Source organism: Leuresthes tenuis, unplaced genomic scaffold, assembly GCF_036924035.1.
Source record: "Leuresthes tenuis unplaced genomic scaffold, fLeuTen1.0.hap1 SCAF_21, whole genome shotgun sequence".
Lineage (NCBI taxonomy): Eukaryota > Metazoa > Chordata > Actinopteri > Atheriniformes > Atherinopsidae > Leuresthes > Leuresthes tenuis.
In genome coordinates this window covers 28,708,184-28,731,971 of record NW_027325375.1, presented here as the reverse complement: position 1 = coordinate 28,731,971, position 23,788 = coordinate 28,708,184, and the positions used below count along the sequence as shown (strand labels likewise).

The 23,788-nt window shown below is 41.8% G+C and overlaps 1 protein-coding gene across 2 annotated transcripts; it reads right to left on the bottom strand.

Annotated features, from left to right (window-relative positions):
- Positions 1 to 342: 342 nt before the first annotated feature.
- On the bottom strand, positions 343 to 22,469 carry abcg4a (ATP-binding cassette, sub-family G (WHITE), member 4a). 2 transcript variants are annotated; one of them, XM_072375229.1, is made up of 15 exons: positions 21,669 to 22,469; positions 18,544 to 18,781; positions 10,553 to 10,670; positions 10,330 to 10,462; positions 10,192 to 10,242; positions 9,528 to 9,673; positions 9,302 to 9,425; positions 8,968 to 9,082; positions 8,745 to 8,884; positions 3,941 to 4,039; positions 3,656 to 3,824; positions 3,457 to 3,557; positions 3,222 to 3,380; positions 1,002 to 1,120; positions 343 to 874 (listed from the first exon to the last, which is right to left on the bottom strand). In XM_072375229.1, exons 2-15 carry the CDS (start codon positions 18,770 to 18,772, stop codon positions 649 to 651), a joined length of 1,929 nt encoding a protein of 642 aa, XP_072231330.1. In that variant the 5' UTR covers positions 18,773 to 18,781; positions 21,669 to 22,469; the 3' UTR covers positions 343 to 648. The 2 variants fall into 2 exon arrangements, with proteins under 2 accessions (XP_072231330.1, XP_072231331.1); XM_072375230.1 differs by lacking the exons at positions 18,544 to 18,781; positions 21,669 to 22,469 and adding an exon at positions 17,949 to 18,043.
- Between the last annotated feature and the right edge of the window lie 1,319 nt (positions 22,470 to 23,788).

Below are 23,788 nucleotides of genomic sequence, written 5' to 3'. Positions count from 1 at the left end.
GATCATCCAATGAGAGGTTCCAGTTTTCTGATGGCAATGGGAGGGAATTCCTTCTTCTGGACATCTTTTTGGGAGTTTTCCAATTACATATCAGTTCGTAGGATGATGTGGATTGGATTACCTTGCTAGGCACTGATTTAGGACAAGTCACTGGATCCTCTTGCACTAAGAGAGAGATCATGGAGTTCCCATAACCATGAGGCTATGTGACACTTTCATTGATTGGCCAGAAAAGTACAAATCAAATTTCTTAGTTTAATTAAACATGCTTTAGATTTATTTGTAAGCTATTCTGTTCCGTTATGGTGCAGATACTCAACATTTTATCTTCATATATTTGTATTTTATTTTTTGGGGGGGATGGTAATAGTGAGATATCACCCAGTAACAAAGTTGGGATAAAACGACACTTCATAGTCTGAAGTTTTCTTTTTCTTTTTTGATCAGCAAACCACTTTAATCTGTATTATACTGTACAGTTTGGGTAATGGTGCAGCACAGCTTTGTGATGATTGTATGCACTGGATTTGTGCCTGTCTTTCTATGTGTATGTGAAGTGAAGACAGAGAAAGGAAAAACTGAATGTTTTCTCACACAGCTTGGATACGCATGAGCATCCAAATCCATCAGTGGTCGCCTCTGTATGTTTTAGCGCTCTGACTTGACTTTGTAGCGCAGAACCAGGTAGGTGGCCAGTCTGAGGACCAGGAAGAAAACCCCTAGCACCATAAAGTCCACATAAAGCTTTGCATCCTCCACATCCAACAGCTGCAGGACCTCCTCTGGCTTTTGAAACTTACAAATCGGATCTGGACACTCCAGCTCAGACCGGTTCATCCCGTAGATGGAGAGTATTACCCCCTCAAAGCCATACCTGCAAGCAGATAGTTTAGACAACACCCACAAACACAGGGACATCCAAAAATAATTACCATTACTTCACAGAAATAACTTCAGTAAAAGTCTGAGAAATCTGAGCTCTAAAGTGTAGGTGACAGTACCTGACATAGGAGACATAGGAGCTCCACTGCAGGTATTTTGGAATAGTGTCAAAATTGACGAAGAAGCCAGAGAAGAGGAGGACAGGTATGGCTGTGACTGGACCCACAAAAGTTGCCACCTATAAAACAAACAGAAGCATTCATTGATAAAGAAAACATTGACAATCAATTAAAACATCGAAATAAAACGCATCATTGAAATGAAATGATGACACTGCATTTTAGCGGTCCAAAAAGATGCTATAAACTTACTTTTGTTCAGGCATTCACATCTCCCAAAATACTGGACACCCAATAGTTCAGCAATAGATTCAGACTTCAGACACATATCAACATTTTGCATCATTATGTGCTGTTTATTCCTGTAATTGTAATGTTTTCATCTACAGGTTGCCATAGACACTACTAGTTTATTTCTTTGGAAATTTAGAGAACACTGTGTGTTATGCTAATAATGACTAGTGGCCAGTGGTTGGCTTTAAAGTTCTCCGTGTGTTAAGGAGGCCACAAAGATGCCAAAATAGTGTGGTGGGGGGCAGGAAACCAAACTGATGTGGAGATCAGTGTACTTTAAAAGGAGTCTGAAGCAGATAGGATTTTTGAACTGTGGGATACCGAGCTGTCAACAAATGACTCAATAAGTTATTTTTTGAGTAATTTGGGCATTAACTGGCGCTCAGGTAGTTATATTTGTACAACCCTATGGGCCAATAGTTTGCACTAACCCCGGCTTCATCACTGACACATGTGCAGCAACATGTTCCTCTTTAGGACCCTGGGGAGACAGTCGCCCCTTTGGTGCGTTAATTTACAATGAAACTCGGAACTAGGAGCTCAGAACAATGTGACCCCAAAGTTGAGCTCTCCCAGCCGTACAAACATACAAAAAAGCATGTAACTACTGTTTACGAAGGGTAGCAGATAGAATTCTATGTAGGGTTAGTAAGATTTACGAGCCGGATCCGACTTCACATGGGGTTCAGATTAAAAATCTGACTTGGATCTAGGAAATTCCGACATCTGTGTACAACTGGAACGCATCATTAGTTGTAGCTCTCAATGCATGTTGTAAATTAGTCAAAGTAACGGGACATTTATCATCGGTTTTATCTGCGATGTTTGCAGCCTTAAGTACGGACGGGATGGGGGGGGGGACGGATCGGGGTCACTATGAATCTGGGGGGGTCATGTCCCCTCCGTCCCCAGTGCCATCTGCACCCATGCATTAACTTCTCAAGTGGTTCTTCATAGAACTCTTGACCTTAGACAAAATGTTCAACTCCTTCCAACTCAAGTCAAAACTAAAACCCAAAATGTAAGCACACAGTTTGCTAATTAATTAGCAAGTTAGCAAGCTTGCCAAGATCATGTCAAGTTTTGTTTGTAGCTTCAAGGTTTTGGTTCCATTAGTTTTGGACAGATTCGGTTGCGCTGATAAGACACCCACTTTTTCTCTAAGGTCACATAAAAAGTGCACAACAAGCAGCCTCGTCTCACAGAAATATGTGAGATGTGCACAAACAATGGCATTGCAAGGTTGCAGCAGCACATAATGTGCTAGAATTATGTGCCAGAGGGCAACAAGATTCTTTTCCATGATCTTGATTATCTTGAAGGGGAACAGTCCTGCAGACAATGTCTCATAAAGGTCAATTAATGAGGAGGTTGAAAAATAAACAACTATAAACAATGGTAACACACAAGAGACAAACCCTCGTCTCCTTGTCTGTACTCACAGTGGAAGGCATAGAAACACCTTAATAAATCTATATAAATTAATACACAATGTCCCATGTTTACTGTAGATAAATAGAGCAAGTATTTATGGTTATTCATTCGATAAAAGACATGCCTTGTTCCATCTTGTAGGAGCAGTTGAACAGGTTTAATGATAAACTAAGTGATAAGGTTTCAGGTCGCACCTAAAGAGAAATACAGTGAAAACTAGAACGAAACCCACTCCTTCTTTGGCTCATTCTAAATTAAACAAAACAGTGATTTCCTTTGTTCACATTATTATACATTAATTGAACCATAATACAACATATTCAGTTGCTTTTCAGCATATGTATTGCTCAGAACTACAGATACAAATCAAACACAGCAGCTTTAATGTTAAGGTTTACATGAGATATTATTAAGCAATATGTAGTGGTGCAGAGAATCAGTTGGAACTATTGTAGGCCACAGAAAGTGGGTAGAATGTGTAGGTTTGCTTACCTGCAGAGACGTGGATGCAGCCCCTATAAGCAGACCCAGGGACTGGGCCACTAGGGCTGTGGATGTTGACAAGGCCATGAAGAGCAGGTAGCGTCCTGCCTCTGGAGGCTGCTCTGTCATCCAGTACACTATACTACAGTACATGATTGGACAAATCACCTGTGAAGGAGATGAGATTAATTTGCATTGCATCCGGATTCCTACACCACTGAATGTTTAATCTTAGAGACATTACCTGGAAAGGTATGTCAGCCATGGTTTTGGCCAAGTAATAGGCCTTCAGACTGTACCAGTAGTTGAGATGTTCCCTTATAAACACAGACATCTCCAGGGGAACTGTGAAACAACAGCTCAGTTAAAAGGTTTTCCACATCAGCCGCAAGAGCAACACACCAAAAACAGTGTTCCCAGTCTCATGAGGCTCAGTGTCTTACAGGTTAGTACTGTAGGCATCAGGGCGGCAAACATGAGAAACAGCATGGAGAAGAAGAGGAAACCAGTGTTGTTGAAGACTTTGCTGGCATCATTTCCGATTTTGAGATAAAGCAGGCCAATTAGGACCCCAACTGACAGATGGGACATCACCCTCAGGTGGGTCAGCACCTTGAGAAAAACACCAGCACAACTCTAACACTTATAACTGACACCAAAACAATAACTGAGCTTTTTTCAAACAGAATATGAGCAGGATTCATTTGAAAAAATGACATTTTTTTTACCACGTCCCTGCATATGGTAACGAAGGTCCTTTTGAAGAGGATGCAGAACTGAGTGAATGTACTGGTGGCGAAGCTGTGCTTCTCAAGAGTTCCTGTATCCTGTGGGAAAAGAGAGTCTGTGTCATGCTTGTAGCTAATTCTTTGATTTAGATGAGCAGCAAATGAATGCAATGCACTCTTTGGTTGAAAAGTTGTTTTATGTCTTGCAAAAAAACCTGTTTCCCCCTCACTTTTGACCCAGAATCAGAGGCTGATGTGGTCATTTTTCTCCTTGACTTGATAGTTTTATAAACTTTCATAAACTTCTCAAGTGTAGAGAACTTGATAAGTGGTGCTACAGCGAATAATAATGACACGAGTACATTTCTTTTAGATCTGAAGCTTTGTTTAAAAACTATTTCTGGAGAGCTTCAAACTGTTTTGTCAAAAGCTTTTATTTCTTATCCTCTGAAGAAGTTAGGATCATAAATTAAGGGGGAACTCCGGTATTTTTAAACCTGGACCTTATTTCTGGCATGAAATACGTTCATCTACTCACCGAGAACAGTTTGGTGAAAGTCGGCGTCCTTCGGAAGATATTTAGATAACTGGAGATCCATATAACGGAGTGAACGGGGCTTAGAGGATGCAGCCTCTAAATAAGGCATTATCTGTCTTTATTTCACCAATACTTTAAGACGAATGAATGAACGAACGTGTTCTATAGCTCTGTTAGCTCATAGCTGCTGTTATGTGGCTACTTGCAGCTATAGGAGAGCTAACGGGGGGATTTCTACACAGGCACTCTACTGGGACCACTTCATCCACACGCCCCCCTGCAGCACAGTTTATTCACTCCGTGCTCTGTGACAGTCGGCTAACTTCACACAGAGTTTGCTGCTGATAGTTTTGTGCCACATGGCAGGATATTTATCAGATTTTGACAACGTGAACGATGACTTTGAGTACGATGGACGTTCTTATCGGAGTGAATGAGCTGTGCTGCAGGGGGGCGTGTGGATGAAGTGGTCCCAGTAGAGTGCCTGTGTAGAATTCCCTCCGTTAGCTCTCCTATAGCTGCAAGTAGCCACGTAATGGTAGCTATGTGCTAACAGAGCAAGAAATAAGGTCTAGGTCTAAAAATACCGGTTCCCCTTTAAACTGTAATAGCAGTTTATTGAATTTGCCCTAACATTCATCAAATTTCTATTCACTAAATGTTCTGTAAATGGACCATGAATATTGCCATCTATGTGTTCAAATGCCTTCTCAAGCCTTAAAGAGAGAATATCAGTGTGCTTTTCTGACATGAAACACTCGACAAACATTCGGTGCTTGTTTAGATCTGATAAACCAAGTTTGACCAAGATCCATTTATAAAGCCAGAAGAAATCAAGTTTGATCTATAATCTTTAATACAAGAACCAACATCAATAGTTACAAAAAGAAAAAGGGGGTTTGAGGGTAGGTACAGGGAGGGTTAAGGTAAAGGCTAAGATAAGGGGCAGGGTTAAGTCAGGGAGGTGCAGTCAAACTGTTGTTGTCTTGCTCTCTGACAGTTCAGCCTCAGATTTGTTTCTTCCGGTTCTCGACCGTTATGAGTTTCTGAACGCAGAAGACACCACAAAGTTAGTTTAACTTCCACAGGTCTACAGGCGTCTCTAAAATATTCATCTTAAAAATGACCGTCTGAGGCAGCCTACCTGAAACTCGATCTTTTGTTGAATGAGGAGTTGGATGTCTTCTTTCATCTGAGCCTCCTGATGGATCCACAGCTTCTCTTTGGCCAACAGCATCTCCTCCATTTCTCTCTTTTCTCCCCGAAGCTGCTGGACTCTCAAATCCGAACTCTCAGAGAGCGCAGAGAGGTTTTTTAAGGCCTTGTCAAGTTTTTCAGAGAGTTCCTGGAGAATCTCCTTCTCAAAGAGCTGCTCTTGGTGCCTCTGTTCCTGTTCAGCCAGCTGATTTAGAAGTTTTTGCTCCAGAGCTTGACAACTCATTTGGCTCTGCTGAAGAGCTGCTTCCACCTTATCCAGCTGGGCCAATGTGTCCATGTGGACATTTTTGCTTGCACCACATTTTTTAATGGCTCTGCTGACCTGTTTTTCCCTTTTCTTAAGAAGCTCCTCAAGCTGGCTGATTTTATTCTCCTCCATGTGCTTTAAGCTGCAGCAGTTTTCACCAGAAGCTGTGACCCTTTCACGCTTCTGATTCTGAGCTTGGAGGCATTTTTGCAGACAAAATAGCTGCTCATCTTTCTGTTTAAGCTCCGTGTTAAACTCTTTATCAAGTTTCGAGAGCTGTTCCTGAATAGAGTTTATCGCCTCTTCTCTCTCTTTACTTTCTTTCTTCACTTTTTGGAGGGTGGCCTTCATCCTTTGGCTCTTCTTTTCTTCTTTGACAAGCTGCTGTTTGCAACATTTCCAGGCATCCCTTCTCTCCTTGAGGACCATGACCTTTGCAACTGTTCTCAGTTTTTCCTCAGTTTCTCTGATCTGCACCTCCATCAGTCTTTGCATATCTTCCATTCCTCTTTTATAATCCTGTGCAGGGTTGTGTTAAAGATTTACATGAGCTCATTTTCATATTTGAGAGAGGAACCACGTTGACAGATACAGAGAAAGCAGAGCATATTGCTCAGGTTTTTAGCTGACTCTCTGAAAATAACACCTTGAGAAGGTGAAGATATGAGCAACCTTTAAACAACATCAGGGCATTGCTAAATAAGTCTGTGAACTGGTTTGAACATCCTACCATGCTGCCTCTGTTCCCTTTTCTCTCCATGGTGACAGTTGGTGATGGAAGTTGGACGATTAAAACACAATCAGGTATAATGTTGTCACCTAATTTGCGGATAGTTTCTCTGAGACACTTCAATTCAACTTAAAGGTCGGTGAGAACTGAATCTGTTGGTTCCAGAAAAGGCTTCACATTCTAGACTTTACTTTCTAGAATTCGGCTTTAACGTTGACATCGTTTTAGCTTTAGAAATAAAAAATACAACCACATGCTATATTGAAACATCTTTCTGGATCGGTTTGGGCAATAACATCCCTTGCTTAGGGTTCAGAAATAACAGATACTTGGTTGAGGTTAAAAAACATCATGGTTGCAACTAAAATACATTCTAATTTGCTACCATAACCTAAATTGATGCTATTTTTAATGTCACATGCAGTTTCTCCTACAAACTCCAGACGTCATATATTATTTGAACGTAATTTCAGGCCGTTTCAGCCTGCATGGAGCTATAAATTCTGAAAGTCTCTTGAGAACTGATGTAGCGGGCTCCTGACTCAGAGTCAGCTTGTGATGAGTTGGAAATGTGTTGTTCAGGAACTGCTCGTATATCAGTGAACATTTGTGAGACCTTCAACTAAACATCGGCTCCAGAGCTGCAGCTGGTGTTTTCTGTCGCCTCCTGAATTAAGTGTCAGTGTTTGTTGGTGTACCTGAAAGGACCGAGCTATGGAAAGATGATTTAAGACTGAGACACGATTGTGGATTATTGCTTAGATGTTAGAGCTCCATGGACATTTCACACAATTTAAAGCTAGCCTTGCTGAAATATGATGCTGTCCTACTGAAACAACTTAAGAATGTCTTTAAAATGATCAGACATCAACAAATTTCAGCTTCAGAACCATAAGGTCTGCAGGAATAAGTGTTTAAAAGAGTAAAACAACTCCTAAAAGGGCTCCTTAAACAGCCTCAGACTAAAATGTGAAACAAAGCCAAGTGTTTGTGGAGCAAAATATCACAGGAACAGTAATCTTGGAACCGAGGAGAGCAACATCAAGCTTGAGGTCTCTCCAGCATGGAAAATACCTGGACTTTTAAACAATTTTACTATAAGCTAAAGGCTGGTAAATTATCCAAGAGAATTCCTTCACACTAAATCTAAGTACATTACACTACAGCACATTATTTTGCACCACAGCTGACAAAATATTCAAATACTTTCCAATTTAATGTAGAAAAATATCATTTTTAAGTGGCTGAACTGCTTGCCTGAACAGTCTTTCACAGAGTAATGAACACCTCATTATCTTTACATCTGATATACTCAGTCTTTCATTTTACTGAGCCTTTGTAGATGAACCAAGTTAGATTTTCTACTGTTGTTTCTTTATTTTTCGTGACTCTGTGTATAAAGCGGTCATCATCCGACTGGACGGTTGGTCGTATAATATAATAATATTCTCCGCTAAAGTCATCAGTGTGTGAATGTAAACAAAAAAGTGCTGCATTGTATGAAGAGTATATGATATACACCTGAATATAGAGTGCAAATAAACAAATACCAATGGGAGTTTAAAATGAGCTTTTTAAGTGTGGAATAATTGAATAAAAACACAAGTTTAAAAAAAAAGAAGCTTCTTTGTTGAGGTGTTATTGTAACGTTTCCCACGGCCTCCACACTTTTTTGGAAATAGGGCAGTTATAGAGAAATTCCTTGAGGTTAGCAAAGGCAGATTTTCAGCATCGTGTCACAGTTTATGTTTTAATAGTCTTGTTTTCAGTTTCTTATGCTTTCTTTCTCATCATGTTTTCAGGTTCCAGGTCATGCTTTTCCCCGTCACGTTAGGTTCACTCATGTCACCGGTTTCTGTTCACAGCTGCACTTCATCACTCATCACTTGCTCTTGCAAGGTTCTTGCTCCTTGTTTGTTTTTGGAATAAACCTTTTTGATTTTGAACTACTGCATCTGGGTCCTGCCTTCCCTGCACCACCGAACCTGACAGGCTGCAGGTTTCTTATTAACTTTTGCAAACACAAGACGCAGCAGTGCATGTGTTGCATTAAAGGGTAAGTATCACTTACACTGTGACACTGAGAGGGACACGAAGAGTCACTTTTGTCTCTGGAGTTCTTCTTGCTCTCCTCTGAGCACAGTCCACCCTGGACAGCCTCAAACAGCACTGAGTTTAGGTCTCCATACTCTCCTGATGCCACCTCAATGACTAGTAAGAGAGACGACAAGCTAGTAAGAACAAACAGACCATAAAAAGGCACACTTATACACTCAAGGACTTGAAGGACTTACTGAAATCAGCAGGATTGTGATACGTCGGGCAGTGGAGGCCCAGGTTCTTTAGATATGGGATGAGGTAAGGGACTGTGCCCTTGTATATGCACTGACCCTGACTGAGGATGTACAACTGGGGGATGAGCAACACAAGTACAGAGTCATCAACATAGTTTCCAACACAGCGTCTCCCCCAAAAATAGATCAATAGCCGACAAAACAATAGGACTGGATATCGACTGCTGCGCTGCCTCTGCTGTATAAAATGAATCATGCCAACCTGCAGCTTACTGGTCTGAGCTGCAGCTAATGGAAGATTAGAGGCATCAGGCAGAAAAAGCACTCAACTTACCTTATCAAACATCTCAAAGAGCTTGGCACTGGGCTGATGAATGGTGCAGATGATTGTCCGCCCCCCCTGAGCCAGAGACTTCATGAGGGAAACTACCTGGAAGCACGAAGAGCTGTCCAGACCACTAAGATGGAAAAACAGACAGAGAGGTGGAAAAATGTAGCAATGGATGCTCTGATGTGAAATTCTACAGATCTGAAACACATGTTGGTTAGGGAGATTCTACCTCGTGGGCTCATCAAAGAACATAACTGGTGGATTGTTGACCAGCTCCAGGGCGATGGCCAGTCTTTTACACTGGCCCCCAGAAAGAGAGATGGTCCGTGTCTGAGCACACTCCTGAAGACCCAGAGCTGTCAGGATCTCATCCACCTCAGACACAAGTAAAGAGAAGATGTTACACGGAGACTTTCACTGTTGAAAGTACATCTCATGAATTATCTAAGGTTCCCAGTATGTGACTTTTAACCCACATGAGTATGGATAGATGTTGGCTGCAGACAAGAAGGTGGACGTCCACCCTGACTGCCACCTGTGTGCAGTTTTCTGCTTTGTTCTCACGCTGCTCTGCTTGTTGGCTATAAAGTTTTTCCTGAATTAAGCTACTGTGGCTTTCATGTGCAAAACACACATTAGTATTGTGGTCTTATCCTGTCTTGCCTGCATCCACAAACTCTGGCTAAACTGAAAATGTTTTGGGCTTCTGGTGTTCATTAAGAATTTACCATCATTATCCCGCTTATTTTTCTGCAACCTTACCCACCATGACTGAGTGCAGCCATGAATAGTGGTAATAATAGCATTAAAACATCTCAAAATTAAACAAATCTCTATTTTGACTCTAAGTGGACAACATAGACTTATAGTAGCTTCAGTATATTCATACTCACAAGTTCCTTTTTGACCTGTATGCTCTCATTCAGTTTCAGATTGGCAGAAACCTGGCAGAGAGACAGACAAAACTCAGCACTTATTACGCAATTTTGGGATTCAGTGAGGTGTTGGAAATATGTTTTTGATGACCTCACCATCATGGCCTCCCTCGCAGTGAGGTGTGGCAACAACATGTCATCCTGCATGATGTAGCAGGACATCTTCCTAAAGGTCCTAAGGTCCCTTGGCCGGCCATTCACAAGGATTGTGCCCTTCATGCCAGTTTCCCTGTTTCGGAACATGAGGCATTTTTAGATATGATATAGGCCTGCTCATGCAGGTTTCCCTAATGGACCAACATACAGGTCGAGTTCTCACCTGTACCCTGCCAGAATATTCATCAAAGTGGATTTCCCGGCTCCAGAGGGCCCCATGATGCCAATCAGCTCTCTGCTGCAGAATCGTCCTGACAGACACTTGAGGAGAGCTTTGTAACCTGACACCGAGAACAAAGACCCACTGATTTATGCAGCTGTAATTGATCCAAAATTATACACATGAGCTGTCCTCTAATAAAGTTTAATACTCCCAGTTCATCAGAACTCCATGAGAGTTTCACTGGACCTTGGAAATTCCCAACTTTCCGCTTCAAAATCTCTGTGTTATGAATTTGAGAACATTGTCGAGTTTATGATGACACACTTTTAAAAATAAAGTGCTTCACTACTCCTTCTTAAAGCCTAAATAGTAAACATGAAGTTGTGAATGAAGGTGTCAGTCAGAGAAGGAAAACCTCAGTCTGACACCTGCATTCAAAGAAATGATTCAACCCCCAACATGAGAGATTTCCCAACTGGAAATCCCTCAAGTTGGTAAAAAATAATGCAGTTTAATCAGTTTGATTACTTAGAAATATGTAGCTTCGGCTGAAATAGATTATCTTCAGGTTTTCATGGATGTTCAGTACAAATTTGAACCTAATCCAGGTAAATATAAGCCACTGATGATGCTCAGAGAGCCAAAAATTCACAACTAAAAAGGTATTTGGAACAGAACTTTAGGATATTACAGGGTCCCATTAAATTTTCTCATCATGTTATTTGGCAGGGTTGGGTCAGTTAAATTTTACGAGGCCTTTATGCAACACTAAGATCTCTCACTTAAAAACATTTTCTGCTAAATATTTCCAGCATTGACATTTTGAACTCTCACAAATGACAAAAACACTCAGTAAGCTTTCATATCCACGCTGCCAAGAAATGTTAAAGCAACCAAGAAGATATAAATAGTTAAAGAACAGAGCCCCATGTGCATGGAAAGAGCTTCAAAATACCATCAGCTGCTGTTTTACATCATTTTTAACTGGAAGAGAAATCTGTCGCTGAGCTCAGCTGGTATAGTCCTGGTTTTATATTGACTTACAATTCAAAATGAGTTATTTTATTTTAAGTTCAACCATTGTTATTATGTATCAAATTCCGCCATCTTGACCAGGACTTCCTGGAAAAAGATAGGACCTTCCTTCTTAAATTCAGTGAAAATTAAAAAGAATAAAATCATCCTTGAGGGCAAGGCGAAATATGGGGTTACAGTCGTGGCCCTTCTATTTACTCACTTTGTGCTCACTTTCCCAACACTTTTCTAACTGTCTGACAACGTGGAAAACAGCAATTCTGCCTCTGTCTGATCCAGAAGAGTTTGAACGTATTGAGGCGTGTTGCATTACAAAACACAGCTAATTCAACAGATTGTCATGCAGACAGCGGATTTCTCATGAAAGGTGACAGGTTTTAAAGATAGACTGGTCAGGAGAAGATGCACATGGCGTTATCAGTGTCTGAGAAAAAGAGAGAATTCAAGATTCACTTGGAAGCAAGAATGAGAAAGGAAAAAACTGAAGATTTGCCTGCATTTGGTAGAAATGTGCATCAGGTGCACCCCAATGAATACGTAACCTTTACGATGTCGATGCTCTGCTGGAACTAGATATTACTTCACTGCAGCATTTTTAAAAACGCTCTCTGTGGCTTGGCCTGCAAACAATGATGTGTCAGGTTTTTGAGGGTCCTGCAGAGCAGTGGGGACAGAAGACCACCCAGATTTATAGCTGACATATCCGAAAGTCTCCAGAACTTGGAAGTCGTCAACAATGTTTCCCCCATCTTAAACATCTCGCCAGTGTTTACACAGACTCTTCTTCCAGTCTTGAACTGTGTAATTAGGGTCTCAGCAGAGCTGCTATCTATGAGTAAAGCAGTGGAATAATCCTGCCCCCTCATCTCTGACAAAGTTATTACATCAGACAGCCTCCACTCAGACAGAAGAGCTGCCTGCTATCAGGGAAGCAGCCATGCCCTCTGTGTGGTGCATACTGATGATCTAACCCAGTGCTGTAGGTTGCACATAACAATGGTCTTATCTGTGTGAGTCTGGAAGCACATCCTTAAGTCTCCTGAGAGCCAACGAGTATGCAGCTCACATCAAAGTCCACCGCTGACACCACCATGATGCTCAGACTTTAGACAGTATTTCCACGGTTATCCCAGCCTGGTCTCACTGGTAAACCCAAAGTAATTATCATTCAGTGTGTTCCTCCCAGTGTCTGAAACGGAGACCCAAATGATATGTCAGATCCTTTTTCTGTAAACAATCTCAGCTTCCTTTCTGTAAAATCTATTAAAATCTAACTCAGTTCCCCTCAAAACATCACAGTCTGGGTGCAGCTCATCTGTGTCACTTGGTAACTAGTAGACCATCACTTTACTGGGTTAATCTAACATGACAAAACTGATTACTAAGCAAGACATGTTTAACTTTCCGTCCAAATGCTGATGTATACAATTAAAAATGCTAAAACTAGCTTCTCAGACTGGATTCTCAAAGTGTGACCCGTGTATGACTCTTTATGAGATCAATACTCCATAAGATCAATGCTGTTGCCACAGTTAACAGAGGATACACGTCCCAAATGTGAACAATCTGAACCAAACAATCCACCATATTAATGGTAAAGAAAAATTTGATAGCATGATAGCATAACACAGCAAACCTAAAACAGTTTGTGATCAGATGTAAACGGTTAAATTCTGCTGTTTCAACAAAACTTATCTTCCCAACAGTCAGTTTTTATTCACATTTTCTATAAAAGTCTGTGAAAGTAATCCAGCGAAGGAGAGTCTGTGTGGATTGTTTGTTCATCAGCGACTCTCTGATTAACTTTTACCACTCCTTCATTGACAACGCTCTGTTGCACTGCATCACTGTGCGGGACACTATCTGCACTTAAGCAGGCAGCAGGAAGCTTCAGAGGGTCATCAAACCAGCACAGATGATTACGGCCTGATGTCCTGAGCCTCAGCAAGGCACAAAACATCCGGAGGGACATCTCACGCCCCTGCTTCCCACTTCTTCGACCTGCTGCCCTCTGACAGGTCATACAAGTCCCAAAAAACCAGAACAAACAGACCTGGAGACAGTTTCCTTCACAGAGCCATGATCGTGCTGCACTCTAATGTGCACTGACCTCACCACCTAACATACATCTGCCTCTCATGCTGCACTGCAACACATTACATCACGAAATATCACACTGTTACGTCCACTATATCTTCCCCTCCACCTATGTTGTTTCCTCTTTTACTTCTCATATTTATATTCTTATATATCTGTACTTATTTTCAGTCTTATTTCCCTTAATTAGCACACTTATTGAACTAAACTTTGAATACATGAGGAGGATGCTCATGTTGTAGGGGAGGCCTGAGGAACGTAAAGCTTACAAAATGGCTGGGTCGATGATTTAAAGCAGGGGCAGTCTTATCTGCAATGTGTCAACTGTCATTAGGGCTGAGCCGACCACTAAACCAGCAGTGGCACTAAAACAACCAGCCCCCGCGAATAAACCCAGAATAAAAGGACAGCTCCCATTTTAGATTATTCATTTTATCACAACAGAATGATTATTGGTTTAGAATAAATCCTACAAAGTTTAAGAAAAAGAACGTTTCCACCAGTTTTTCACTGCAAATCAATATTATCGCTTGACTCCTCCTGTTTAAACAAAGCATCAAAATGATCCATGCATTGTTCGCCCTTGTCAAAATCTTGACACCATCCACAATACAACTTGACAGGCGACAGTTCAAGACCTGGAGGTTCTCGAGTGCCGACCACTTAATGGCAACGAAATTCTGTTCAGCAGATTCGAGGCTGAAATTGAATTAAAGGAAAAGTGAACGGGATCACTGCTTTATTCAGTTGTGCACTCGGAAAAATGTGGCCAAAGAAAACAAAGCATTATTAGTCTGTTCTTGATGATTTTTCTGTGGTTTCTTCACATCAGAATATCTAATAGAGAGCAGCCTCTTGCTTGCTGCCATTCTTCACACAGTGCACAGCTACGACTTCTGTTTCATCCACACTCTGAGCTGTGATTCACATGTGATTCCTTCAAATAAAATGATAAAATCAGCATGGATTGCTTCCATCGCAGCCATACATTTGAGTGACTGTGAGCATTCCAATGCATTTCAAAGGGAGACTAAGGAAGCATGCAGCATGCTAAAAATAAACTGTGATTTCATCTCTGATAACTTGTCTTACTGAAAAACCTCCCATCGTCAGTGCAGGTGCAGAGAGACGACACACTAAATCACCCAGAGGCATGTAAACATTTCCTGCTCGCCCTCCTCCTTCCCTGCGTCTTTCCCCTGTCGAAGCCTGGCTAGAGTTTCTCCAGTGATGCCCCTCGGGAGGAAAACACCTTCAACATGAAAGCAGGTCACAGCGGTTTCGTCCTAGCAGCGATAAATGGCTGGCCTCACCAGGAAAAGCCTACAGTATCGAATGCAGGTCCAGTCTTCCTGAGCCCTCTTACAATAAACGAATTTATTCTGAATATACCACATTTAAAGTATCCCTCTCTTCGTAATCTTCCCGCTCGACACAGACCTTTGAAGACACGACTTATTGTGTCAGAAGTTCAAAGACGAAACCACATTAAAACACAAACGACTTCACTGGCTTAAATCTTCATGGTTTATGCCACATGCCATCCTTTTTCTTCTTTTTCCTCTCTGCTAGGTGTATAATTGCATACAATTTAGCAGAGGTGAAAGGAAATTATGTGTTTTCTAAAGCTGAACTGATCACTAACTATTAAAGCACACAGCAGAACAGCAGTGTTAGTCTCTGTGTGATTAGACATGATTTACAGTTTTCATCAGACAGTCAGACAATGAGGTTTGAATCCTCAAAAGTCTGCAGGCCCCCCTTCTTTGCCTATTCCACCGATTCCCTTGTAGCAGACAGGTTGTGGGGGCACAGTCCACTCTGCCTGACTCATTGATCGTTTATCGGACAGAGGTTTGTGCAATAAAGAATCTATGGCCCCAAACATGGCTCTGAAATGTCAGTGTCCCGACTGTGCTGTGTAATGATAAATCCATGGCGCTGTCTGTGGTGCTGAAGTAGAAGGCAGATTTATATCGAGAGCCTTTCTCTCAGTCCTTCCCCTCTGACAGCTTTGCCTTGGATCCATATTCTCAAAACTATTCTAAATATGGCATCATACCGTCACCTATATTTCCCACATAGCTGTAAAACATGGTGTAATCTTCAACATAGTATCAGAAGAACAAGAGTTGGACAGCAGTGTTATATTTTGATATTAACTCTTTTTAACTGATGCTTTTAATTATTTTATATTTTCATTAATAGTTGTGCTGTCAGAAAGGATCACAACTGTGATCATATGGTCTTGTTATTAATTCTCAGGTTTAAGGTATCAGGACATAGTATAAAAAATGCATCTGGTCCTTACCAGGTTTTACATTTAGGTAAATACAGCCTCACATGAACGACAACACATTACATACTGCAGTAAGTCATTTATGTTCTCTCTTAAGGTCCCACCACAGCATTTCTATCAGGTTGAGGTCTAGATGGACAGATGGCCTCATATTTTACTCTAGAATACTTTGGTATACAGAGGAGTTCATGGTCAACCCAGGTCCTGTGGCCACAAAACAGGCCCAAACCATCATCACTTCACAGTTGTTAAGAGATGTTTGTTCTCACACGCCTTATTTGATCTTCTTCAATCTTTGTTGTGGTCTCGTCTGTCCAGGGGACGTGTCCAGAAGTCTTGTGGTTTGATCAGATCCAAATTAAATCCTAAGCTGTGCTGCCATGTTCTTTTCAGAGGCTTTCTCCTGCAACCCTTTCAAAAAAGCCATCCTTGTTCAGTCTTTTTCTAATTGTGCTGTCATGAACTTGAACCTTTAGCATGCTAACTGAGGCCTGTAGAGTCTGAGATGTAGCTCTTGGCTTTTTTTCAGTTTCACTAAGTATTGCAGGGTCTGACCTCGGACCTGGGAGTTCACTGGGACGTTCACTTCTGGGTAGACTGGCTACCTTCTTAAGTCTTACGACCCTTCCAAGAATGGTGTCCTGCAACAATTGCTTTTCTAAGATCATTGCTGATGTCTTTCCTCCTTGACATACGCTGCCATTTTATAGAGATGATCAAACTTACTTAGAATCAGTTTATCAACAGCGTTTGATTTGCAGCGTCTGGCTTCCGCTTACCCTCTTGATATCTCTTAAATCAGTTAGGCCGTACTTATTTTTTAACCCACTGCTTCTGCCTTCAGGCTAGTTGTTTGTTAAATAGATAATAGCACAGTGTAATATGTCCTGTTGTTCATATGATGCTGTATTCCCCTAACTTTACGACCTGCTTGAACCAACCAGGTTGTAAAACTAGGAATGTTCTGATACATAAAACCTGAGAACTGAAAGAGCGTATACTTTATTTTTCACATAACTGTAGATGCTCAGTATAAAATCAGGTACACTAGATAATATGACCGAGGAAATTAACCCAAACTGCCCACACTGTGCTCAGCTGCTCAGTTATATAACTTGAGTTCAAATTAACAGGCGGTTTACAGGCGGATGAACACCAACCTTGTGTCTGGCTCAACCAGAGGGATCTGCCTGTGAAAACACAAATTCTCATCTACCAACTATCAGCAATAGTTTGCTTAAAGGGAATTGCTGGGTTTCCCTTTAAACTGCCCCAGGGTGACCTTTTGCTGTGAACTGGCAGCTCATAAATACACCAAACTGAAAAACACATTATAATTCTAAAGATAAGAATTATCAAATTGCTTAATTCGCAGAAAAAAAAAAGTATTTAGCAGGCTCACAATAATCCTGCCGTCCTGATATAAAGTAGCCTCACAGAAGCCAGTTCAGGTGGTGACAGGTATCTGTTACTCTTGTAGATGAAAGGAAAAGAAAATATGCAGCAGCTGCACAACACAGAGATGGTCAGATATTATCTGAACACAGATCTGGACACCTGAAAACTCCTCTGCTTTTGTGAGAAGCAGAAGGGTGCTCCCACTCAGCCTCTCCTCCCCAGCTGAAAAATAAATCACAGACTGACTGCAGTAGGACTGAAGGAGATACTTTCTGTTCACAAATCATCAGCCTGATGGGCTGAAGAAGGAACCCCAGGGAGCAAAGGCAAAAAAGTGGAGATCACAGGTTGATTCTGACTAATGAACGCCAGCCAGTTCTTCAACGTACAAACAAAAGCTGATTTATTGATCTCAGCTCAAAAGACCTTCACTGTTTTTCTCCCTTTTCCTAATTCTCCTCGTTAATACACCACATACATTCAGGCTTGACAATGCTACAGCAGACACTCCTCCGTCAGGCTTTCATAATACACATCAATATTACACAAGACTAAAAATAACACAACCTGCAATGCATCATGTGGCGGCGGATTTCCAAGGATGCCATGTGGAGAATATAAATAAAGGATTCCTCTGAAGTCTCTCATTCTTAGCCTCAAAATATACAGTGCAGCTGAATGTGATCATTTGCAGAGGAGGGCAGATTATTTGCCAAGCAAAGACAACCAAAGACTGGAGGTTAATTGTTTCATAAGGCCGGTGAGTTCATATGCCGTTCGTATGTCATGAGCAGATCAATCGTGGGCTGGACTCGCAGCCACCGCCTATCGTCACACAACACAGGGAAAAGAGATGCGAGCAGTGTGCCAACCGCAAGTATAAATTATTTACTGTGTCTAAACTCTGCTGAGTGCAGCAAAGCTTGAAGGCTCACTGGCTGCTCCAACATGGTGGAAGTCTGTAAGTGTGTGTGTAACAACTGGGCTGGACTACATGTGTCACAACAATGGAAAGAAGAAAAAAGAATACAGCCAGGGAGGCAAATATGCAATTTGATATAAATGTCAGCCCTTAATATTTCTGATCTCCAAATATTGATCATCATGAGTTTGTTTGCTTGCTCATCAATCATGTTTATTATGTGAGCTGAGCTTGCAGTACCTCTCCTCCTCCACCAGGGACCCTCCCGGATGGTGTAAGAAAGCTCATTGAACTCCAGGTCCACAGCAGAGCGGCGTGGGAGGTGGGAGAAGCGCTGAGCCTCCGTGATGTGGTTCTCCACTTTCTTCAGGTGGGTGAGCAGTGGTGCCTCCTGAGGAGCTCCTCCTGGGAGTTTTGGCTCCTCCATGGGGATGCTGACCGAGCCCTGCTCCAGTGTTTTCTCGGCCATGATGAAAGGCTGCAAAGGAGGACAGATCCGAAAGAAGAGAGTGAAGTACTGCCTCTAAGCTCTACATATTCTCACATGGATAACCTAAGATGCTAATTGATATTCACTTGAGAAAATCTTGAAAGTGAGTCTCCATCACCAATATTCTCCCACAGAAAAAAAACATTTATCTCCTTTGATTTGATTTAAGCGTTTGGACATAGAGGATGTTACTAATTCTGACCTGAATTTCTCATTTATCAGTAACATGAGTGTGGTGGTGGTGGTGGGGGGGGGACATGTATGGCTGACAGAGACATTCAATGCAGTGAGAAATAAGGCTTGTGACTGACGTTGGGAAAAACCAGATCAGCTGAAATGAAATCCAACTGAACAATGTCCATCAAACAAGGAATTTCACTGATTACCGTTGATTCATTTCAGTGACATCATAATCGGTGTATGACTAATGGGCCTCGATAGGAAGTCATTGTCTCCTCAGACATCACATTACAAAGGTGTGTTCCAAGAATGATCTCACTCTGACTGGAGTCATCATCTGAAAACAAGGTGCTGGACATGATCGGATTACTGTTTATTCTATGGACTGGCTGCTTGAAGCGAATGAGTTTGTGAGGAGCAGGAGATCTGGTTTCAGCCCTGCAGCACACTTAGACTCCAATACTGCTGATTCTCCTGAATTCCCCGCTAGACTGTCTGAAGTGTAAGCCATGCAGTGCCTGATGATGGATAAGCTTTCCAATATTTTTAAACTGCAACAACACACTGCTTCACTAATATCAGTGTGCAATCAGGACATCTTGAGAACTATATTAGTATCATCACACTGATGATAAGCAAAAGTATTATTTACTTTCTATCAGGTGAAGGTTGATGCTGTTTAACATACAAAAAGCAACAGTTACTTAAGGTGCATTTCTGCAATAAACAAAGATTCTTACAATTAACGGATTAAGGTATGTAGAGGCGCAAAATAATGGTGTGTATTCTCCTCTTTTTTGATAAAATCAAAGACAAAATGAGGATGTATTAAAAGATTAAAGGTTTAAGTCATAAATCCAATGTGCAATATGTACAACTCAAGTTTGAAAATAAAAATTTAAACAAAAAGAGAATAAACCAATATTTTATTCACAAAACATCTCAAATGATGAAAGTAAGACATTTTACTATTTCATGAAAAATATTCTCTCATCTTGAATTTGATGGAATTTGATTTGACAGAATCTCTCAGAATCTCTCAGAAGCAAAGATGGGCAGAGGTTCAGCAATCTGCGACAGACTGCATCTAAAAAAGTGGCGAGCAAAAGATAAAAAGATTCAGAGAAACTTGGAGGTCAATGCTGAACCATGTGCTGCATCTATTCCAACAGCATGGCTTCATACCAGAAGTGTTCAGGTGCTGGACTGACCTGCCTGCAGTCCAGACCTTTCATCAAATGAAACATCTGATGCATGATGAAAGACAGAATAGAACCAGGACTGCTGAGCAGTCAGAATCTTATATCAGACAAGAATCTTCCAAAGGTCCAACAGCTGGTCTCCTCAGCTCCCAGATGTTTACAGACTGTTGTTAAAAGAAGAGGGGATGCTACACAGTAAACATGACTCTGTCCCATTTTAGATGAGCTGCTGCTATGACATCCAAGATGACCTAATGTTTTTCATGAAACAGCAAAATATCTCCACTTCAACACTTGTCTTCTGTGTTCTATTGTGAGGAAAAAACATTGGTTTATGAGAGTGGAAAATCATTGCATCTGCATCCCCGATTTGATAGATATCAAGGAATACCCAGAATATAAAGAGTGCTGATGTTCTTTTCAATCTCACACACCAATAATTTGGATGGAGATGGAGCAAAAGAAAACAACTTCTGTTCAAATACCCGAGAAATTCTAAAGAAACTGCCCAATTACACAGGCCAGAGATGTGCATAATGATAAATATCTAAAAAATCCATTTAGGGCTCCTGTCACCAATTATTATATAAATAAACAGTACATAGTACTAACTATACATATAGAAAACCATGTCAAATCATCCATTCAACATCAACATTGGAGCTGTGATCAGTTCAGGCACACGTATCCTCTCTAAAAGATCATTCTGTGGCTCGTTAGTATGTAATACAGGCAATATTTAGACCTAAGACATAACACCTGCACCAACACATGCATGGGAGCAACTTTCCAAATCAAAACTGCACATATTTCCAACGCATTAAAGCACAGTCACATAATACACTGCAGTAGTATTCTCCAGCCACTGTCTACTATCTCTGTGACCCATTGTTGCCTCTGAGTAATAAAATATCCTCATGTGAAGATGAGCAGTGATGAAATTGACCATGGCTTTTATTGATCACCCTGCCATTAGTGAATTTCCATTAGCAGCCCACCTATAATCCGTGCAAGACACTGACGGACTTTAATGGCCTCCCCGTCAGAATAAGGCCTCCATGTTTGGTCATGTGCAGCTCCCAAAGCAAGACACGTGAGCACCACACAGCCATAGTAAAAGTCCCCTCTAAGAGGATGAAATATGCTTATGAAATGTAGCTGAAGGGAAAAAAAACGGGGGGTGGGGAGCCTTGCAGTGGTGTGGGGACTCTGCCCTCTGCTATGACTTGTCAGTGATGAGGGATGCACCTCTAAAGCACCTGTTAGCAGCAAACTAACGACAGTGAAAACACATGTATAACACACACTTTGCATTCCTATAAACACACCATTTAACCCTGAAAATAACAGAGCAATCGGGGAAAGTTACTTTATATGAATTTTGAGTCATAGCACGTGAATTCTTCCGAGAACACACGAAGTGGCTTCACCAGTCAATCCTACAGTGAGCTGCATTGCACACGCACACGCACACACGCAAACATTGAACATACTTATTGTTGTGTGTTGAAATGAGCAGCTGAGCAGCTCAGCTCAGGTTCTCTCCTCTTAGTGAGAGCAACAGCACTCAGTTGATCTCCTCAGACAAAACAGCCCAATCGTTCAACATCAGTCCTCCCGCCTATGGGCTACAGTCCCGGCCAGTAAAAAGAAAACAACACTAAATAATCAAGATGCTCACGGTGCGCCACAGTCCAGCAAAAATCCGGATCGGTTGTGGGACATTGAAGGACCGAGCTGTATTCTCCTTGTCAGTATCTCACGGGGTGCGGCGCTCACCATCCTGCATCCACTACAGCAACCCCTAAGATTAAAATCATGTCCGGCTGGGTTCAAACTATGACTGCATCCCAGAGAATCGTCAGGAAAAGAGAATGCCCGTCATGTTTCCCCTCGGAGAGATTACTCCTTTCATGAAATCCGTCCGTACCGAAGTCGCCCAGACTGCTCACAAACATCCTTAGCAGAGGTGAGGATGACAGTCTTCATCCCCTGACACCCGGGATAATCTGAAATCAGCCAGAAAGCGCTGCAGATGCCTCAGCAGCATCAACTGCAGCTCGGTGTAGCAGCCGCCGTTATCCTCCTTTACCGGCTGGTGCGTCTGCGTGGAGCCACGATGGTCTGGGATACAGGGCGTTGCTGGCAAGATGCTAGGGCAAGAAATACATCATGTTCTAAGATTTAAAAAAAGAGATCTATTAACACTCACACTAATTAACAGAAATCCGAGTATCTGTGAGGGAGGGTTTTAGGAAGCTGTGTTTTTCAAAGCTTGGACACAGAGCTAAAAGTTGGAATTACTCCACAAATTAATTCTGATCATATTGGCCACCACAGCCTCATTGAATCAGCCTCTCTGTTGCAGATGTAAACATTTAGGTCTTCCATCTTTTTTTCCTGGGGTTACTTTGGGTTGTTATATGTGTCCTAATAAGAGAAATTGGTATGAAAATAAAGGATTTAGAGAAAATTTTTAGTGAATAACGTCAGATTTGCCACTCAGCTGCCCTCTGATACAGATGAATCAACTTTGATGTCCAGTGGCTGCTGACAGTCGGACTGCACACAGGAAGGTTTTGGTGAAACTGAGGCCCCGCTGTCTCTTTAAAGGCCGCACCTGCGCAGCTGCCTGGTGCTGATGCTGCAGTGCCGGGGTTATTTTCGGTAAAACAGCCGGGGTTACTCGCGTTCAAGCGGGCCCTACATGCCTTACATCACCCCCTGAGAGGAGATCAAAACCATTTTTAGCCAATCGCACCTGCTTCTTAATCAGACTAATTTAAAACGTACTCTCAAGTCGCTCCTAATGCACACTCTCAGCACACCAACCTATTTCTCTCTGAGTGATTTAGCTTCTTATAACTGCAGAGAGCAGTCCACTCTGTGCGCCCACAAGTCGCCAGATTCGCTTCACATACAGCAGAATGCAACATGATTTGGTGCAGATAAACATGCCCGCACCGTTGTCTTTATTAAAAACGGCAATACCAGCACAGATTTGTCCCGGTCACGGCCCGGAACAGTTAACAAAGCTATGGCATGTGGTTTGGATCTGTGCCAGATCCGGGATATGATCATGTGCCAGATCCAAACCACATGTCATAGCTTTGTGCCAGATCTGTGCCAGCTCCGGGATATAATCATATCCGGGATATAATCATATTTCAGCTCTGGCACAGATCCAAACTACGCGTCGACTTGTGGTTAAGATCTGGCACAGGTTCGTTATTCATATTTTACATCTGAATATGAAACCCACAATCTCTTGTTTTCAAAATGATTTATTTTTCTTGCAGAAAAAAAGTCAAAATGCGCTAAGCAACAGAGCAAAGAGAGCAACACTGAGTACCTTAAAACACAACTCTGCAGTTTAATGTTGGAATACAGGTGAGGACCGCCCGCTCCGCCACCTCCACAGTCCGAGGGGAGATTAAACCATCTGATGGCATGCTCGTTTATTTCGGTGTCACTCACCTTCTCTGCCACATGACTCTCTCGTGCCCCTATAGAAAAAAACAATACACAAAACAGAGAAAAAAGTCAATGTTATGGTCTCAGGAGCTTGACTTCTGACAATTCACTCCACATCAAAACCAGTAAATTACCAAAT

Excerpts from the sequence above, each read along its gene's own strand:
- abcg4a (XM_072375229.1), bottom strand. The coding sequence starts at position 18,772 with ATGGCCGAGAAAACACTGGAGCAGGGCTCGGTCAGCATCCCCATGGAG. Across the intron at positions 9,426-9,527 it reads TTCTTTGATGAGCCCACGAG|TGGTCTGGACAGCTCTTCGT; the intron begins GTAGAATCTCCC and ends TTTCCATCTTAG. Across the intron at positions 8,885-8,967 it reads TCACAATCCTGCTGATTTCA|TCATTGAGGTGGCATCAGGA; the intron begins GTAAGTCCTTCA and ends CTCTCTTACTAG.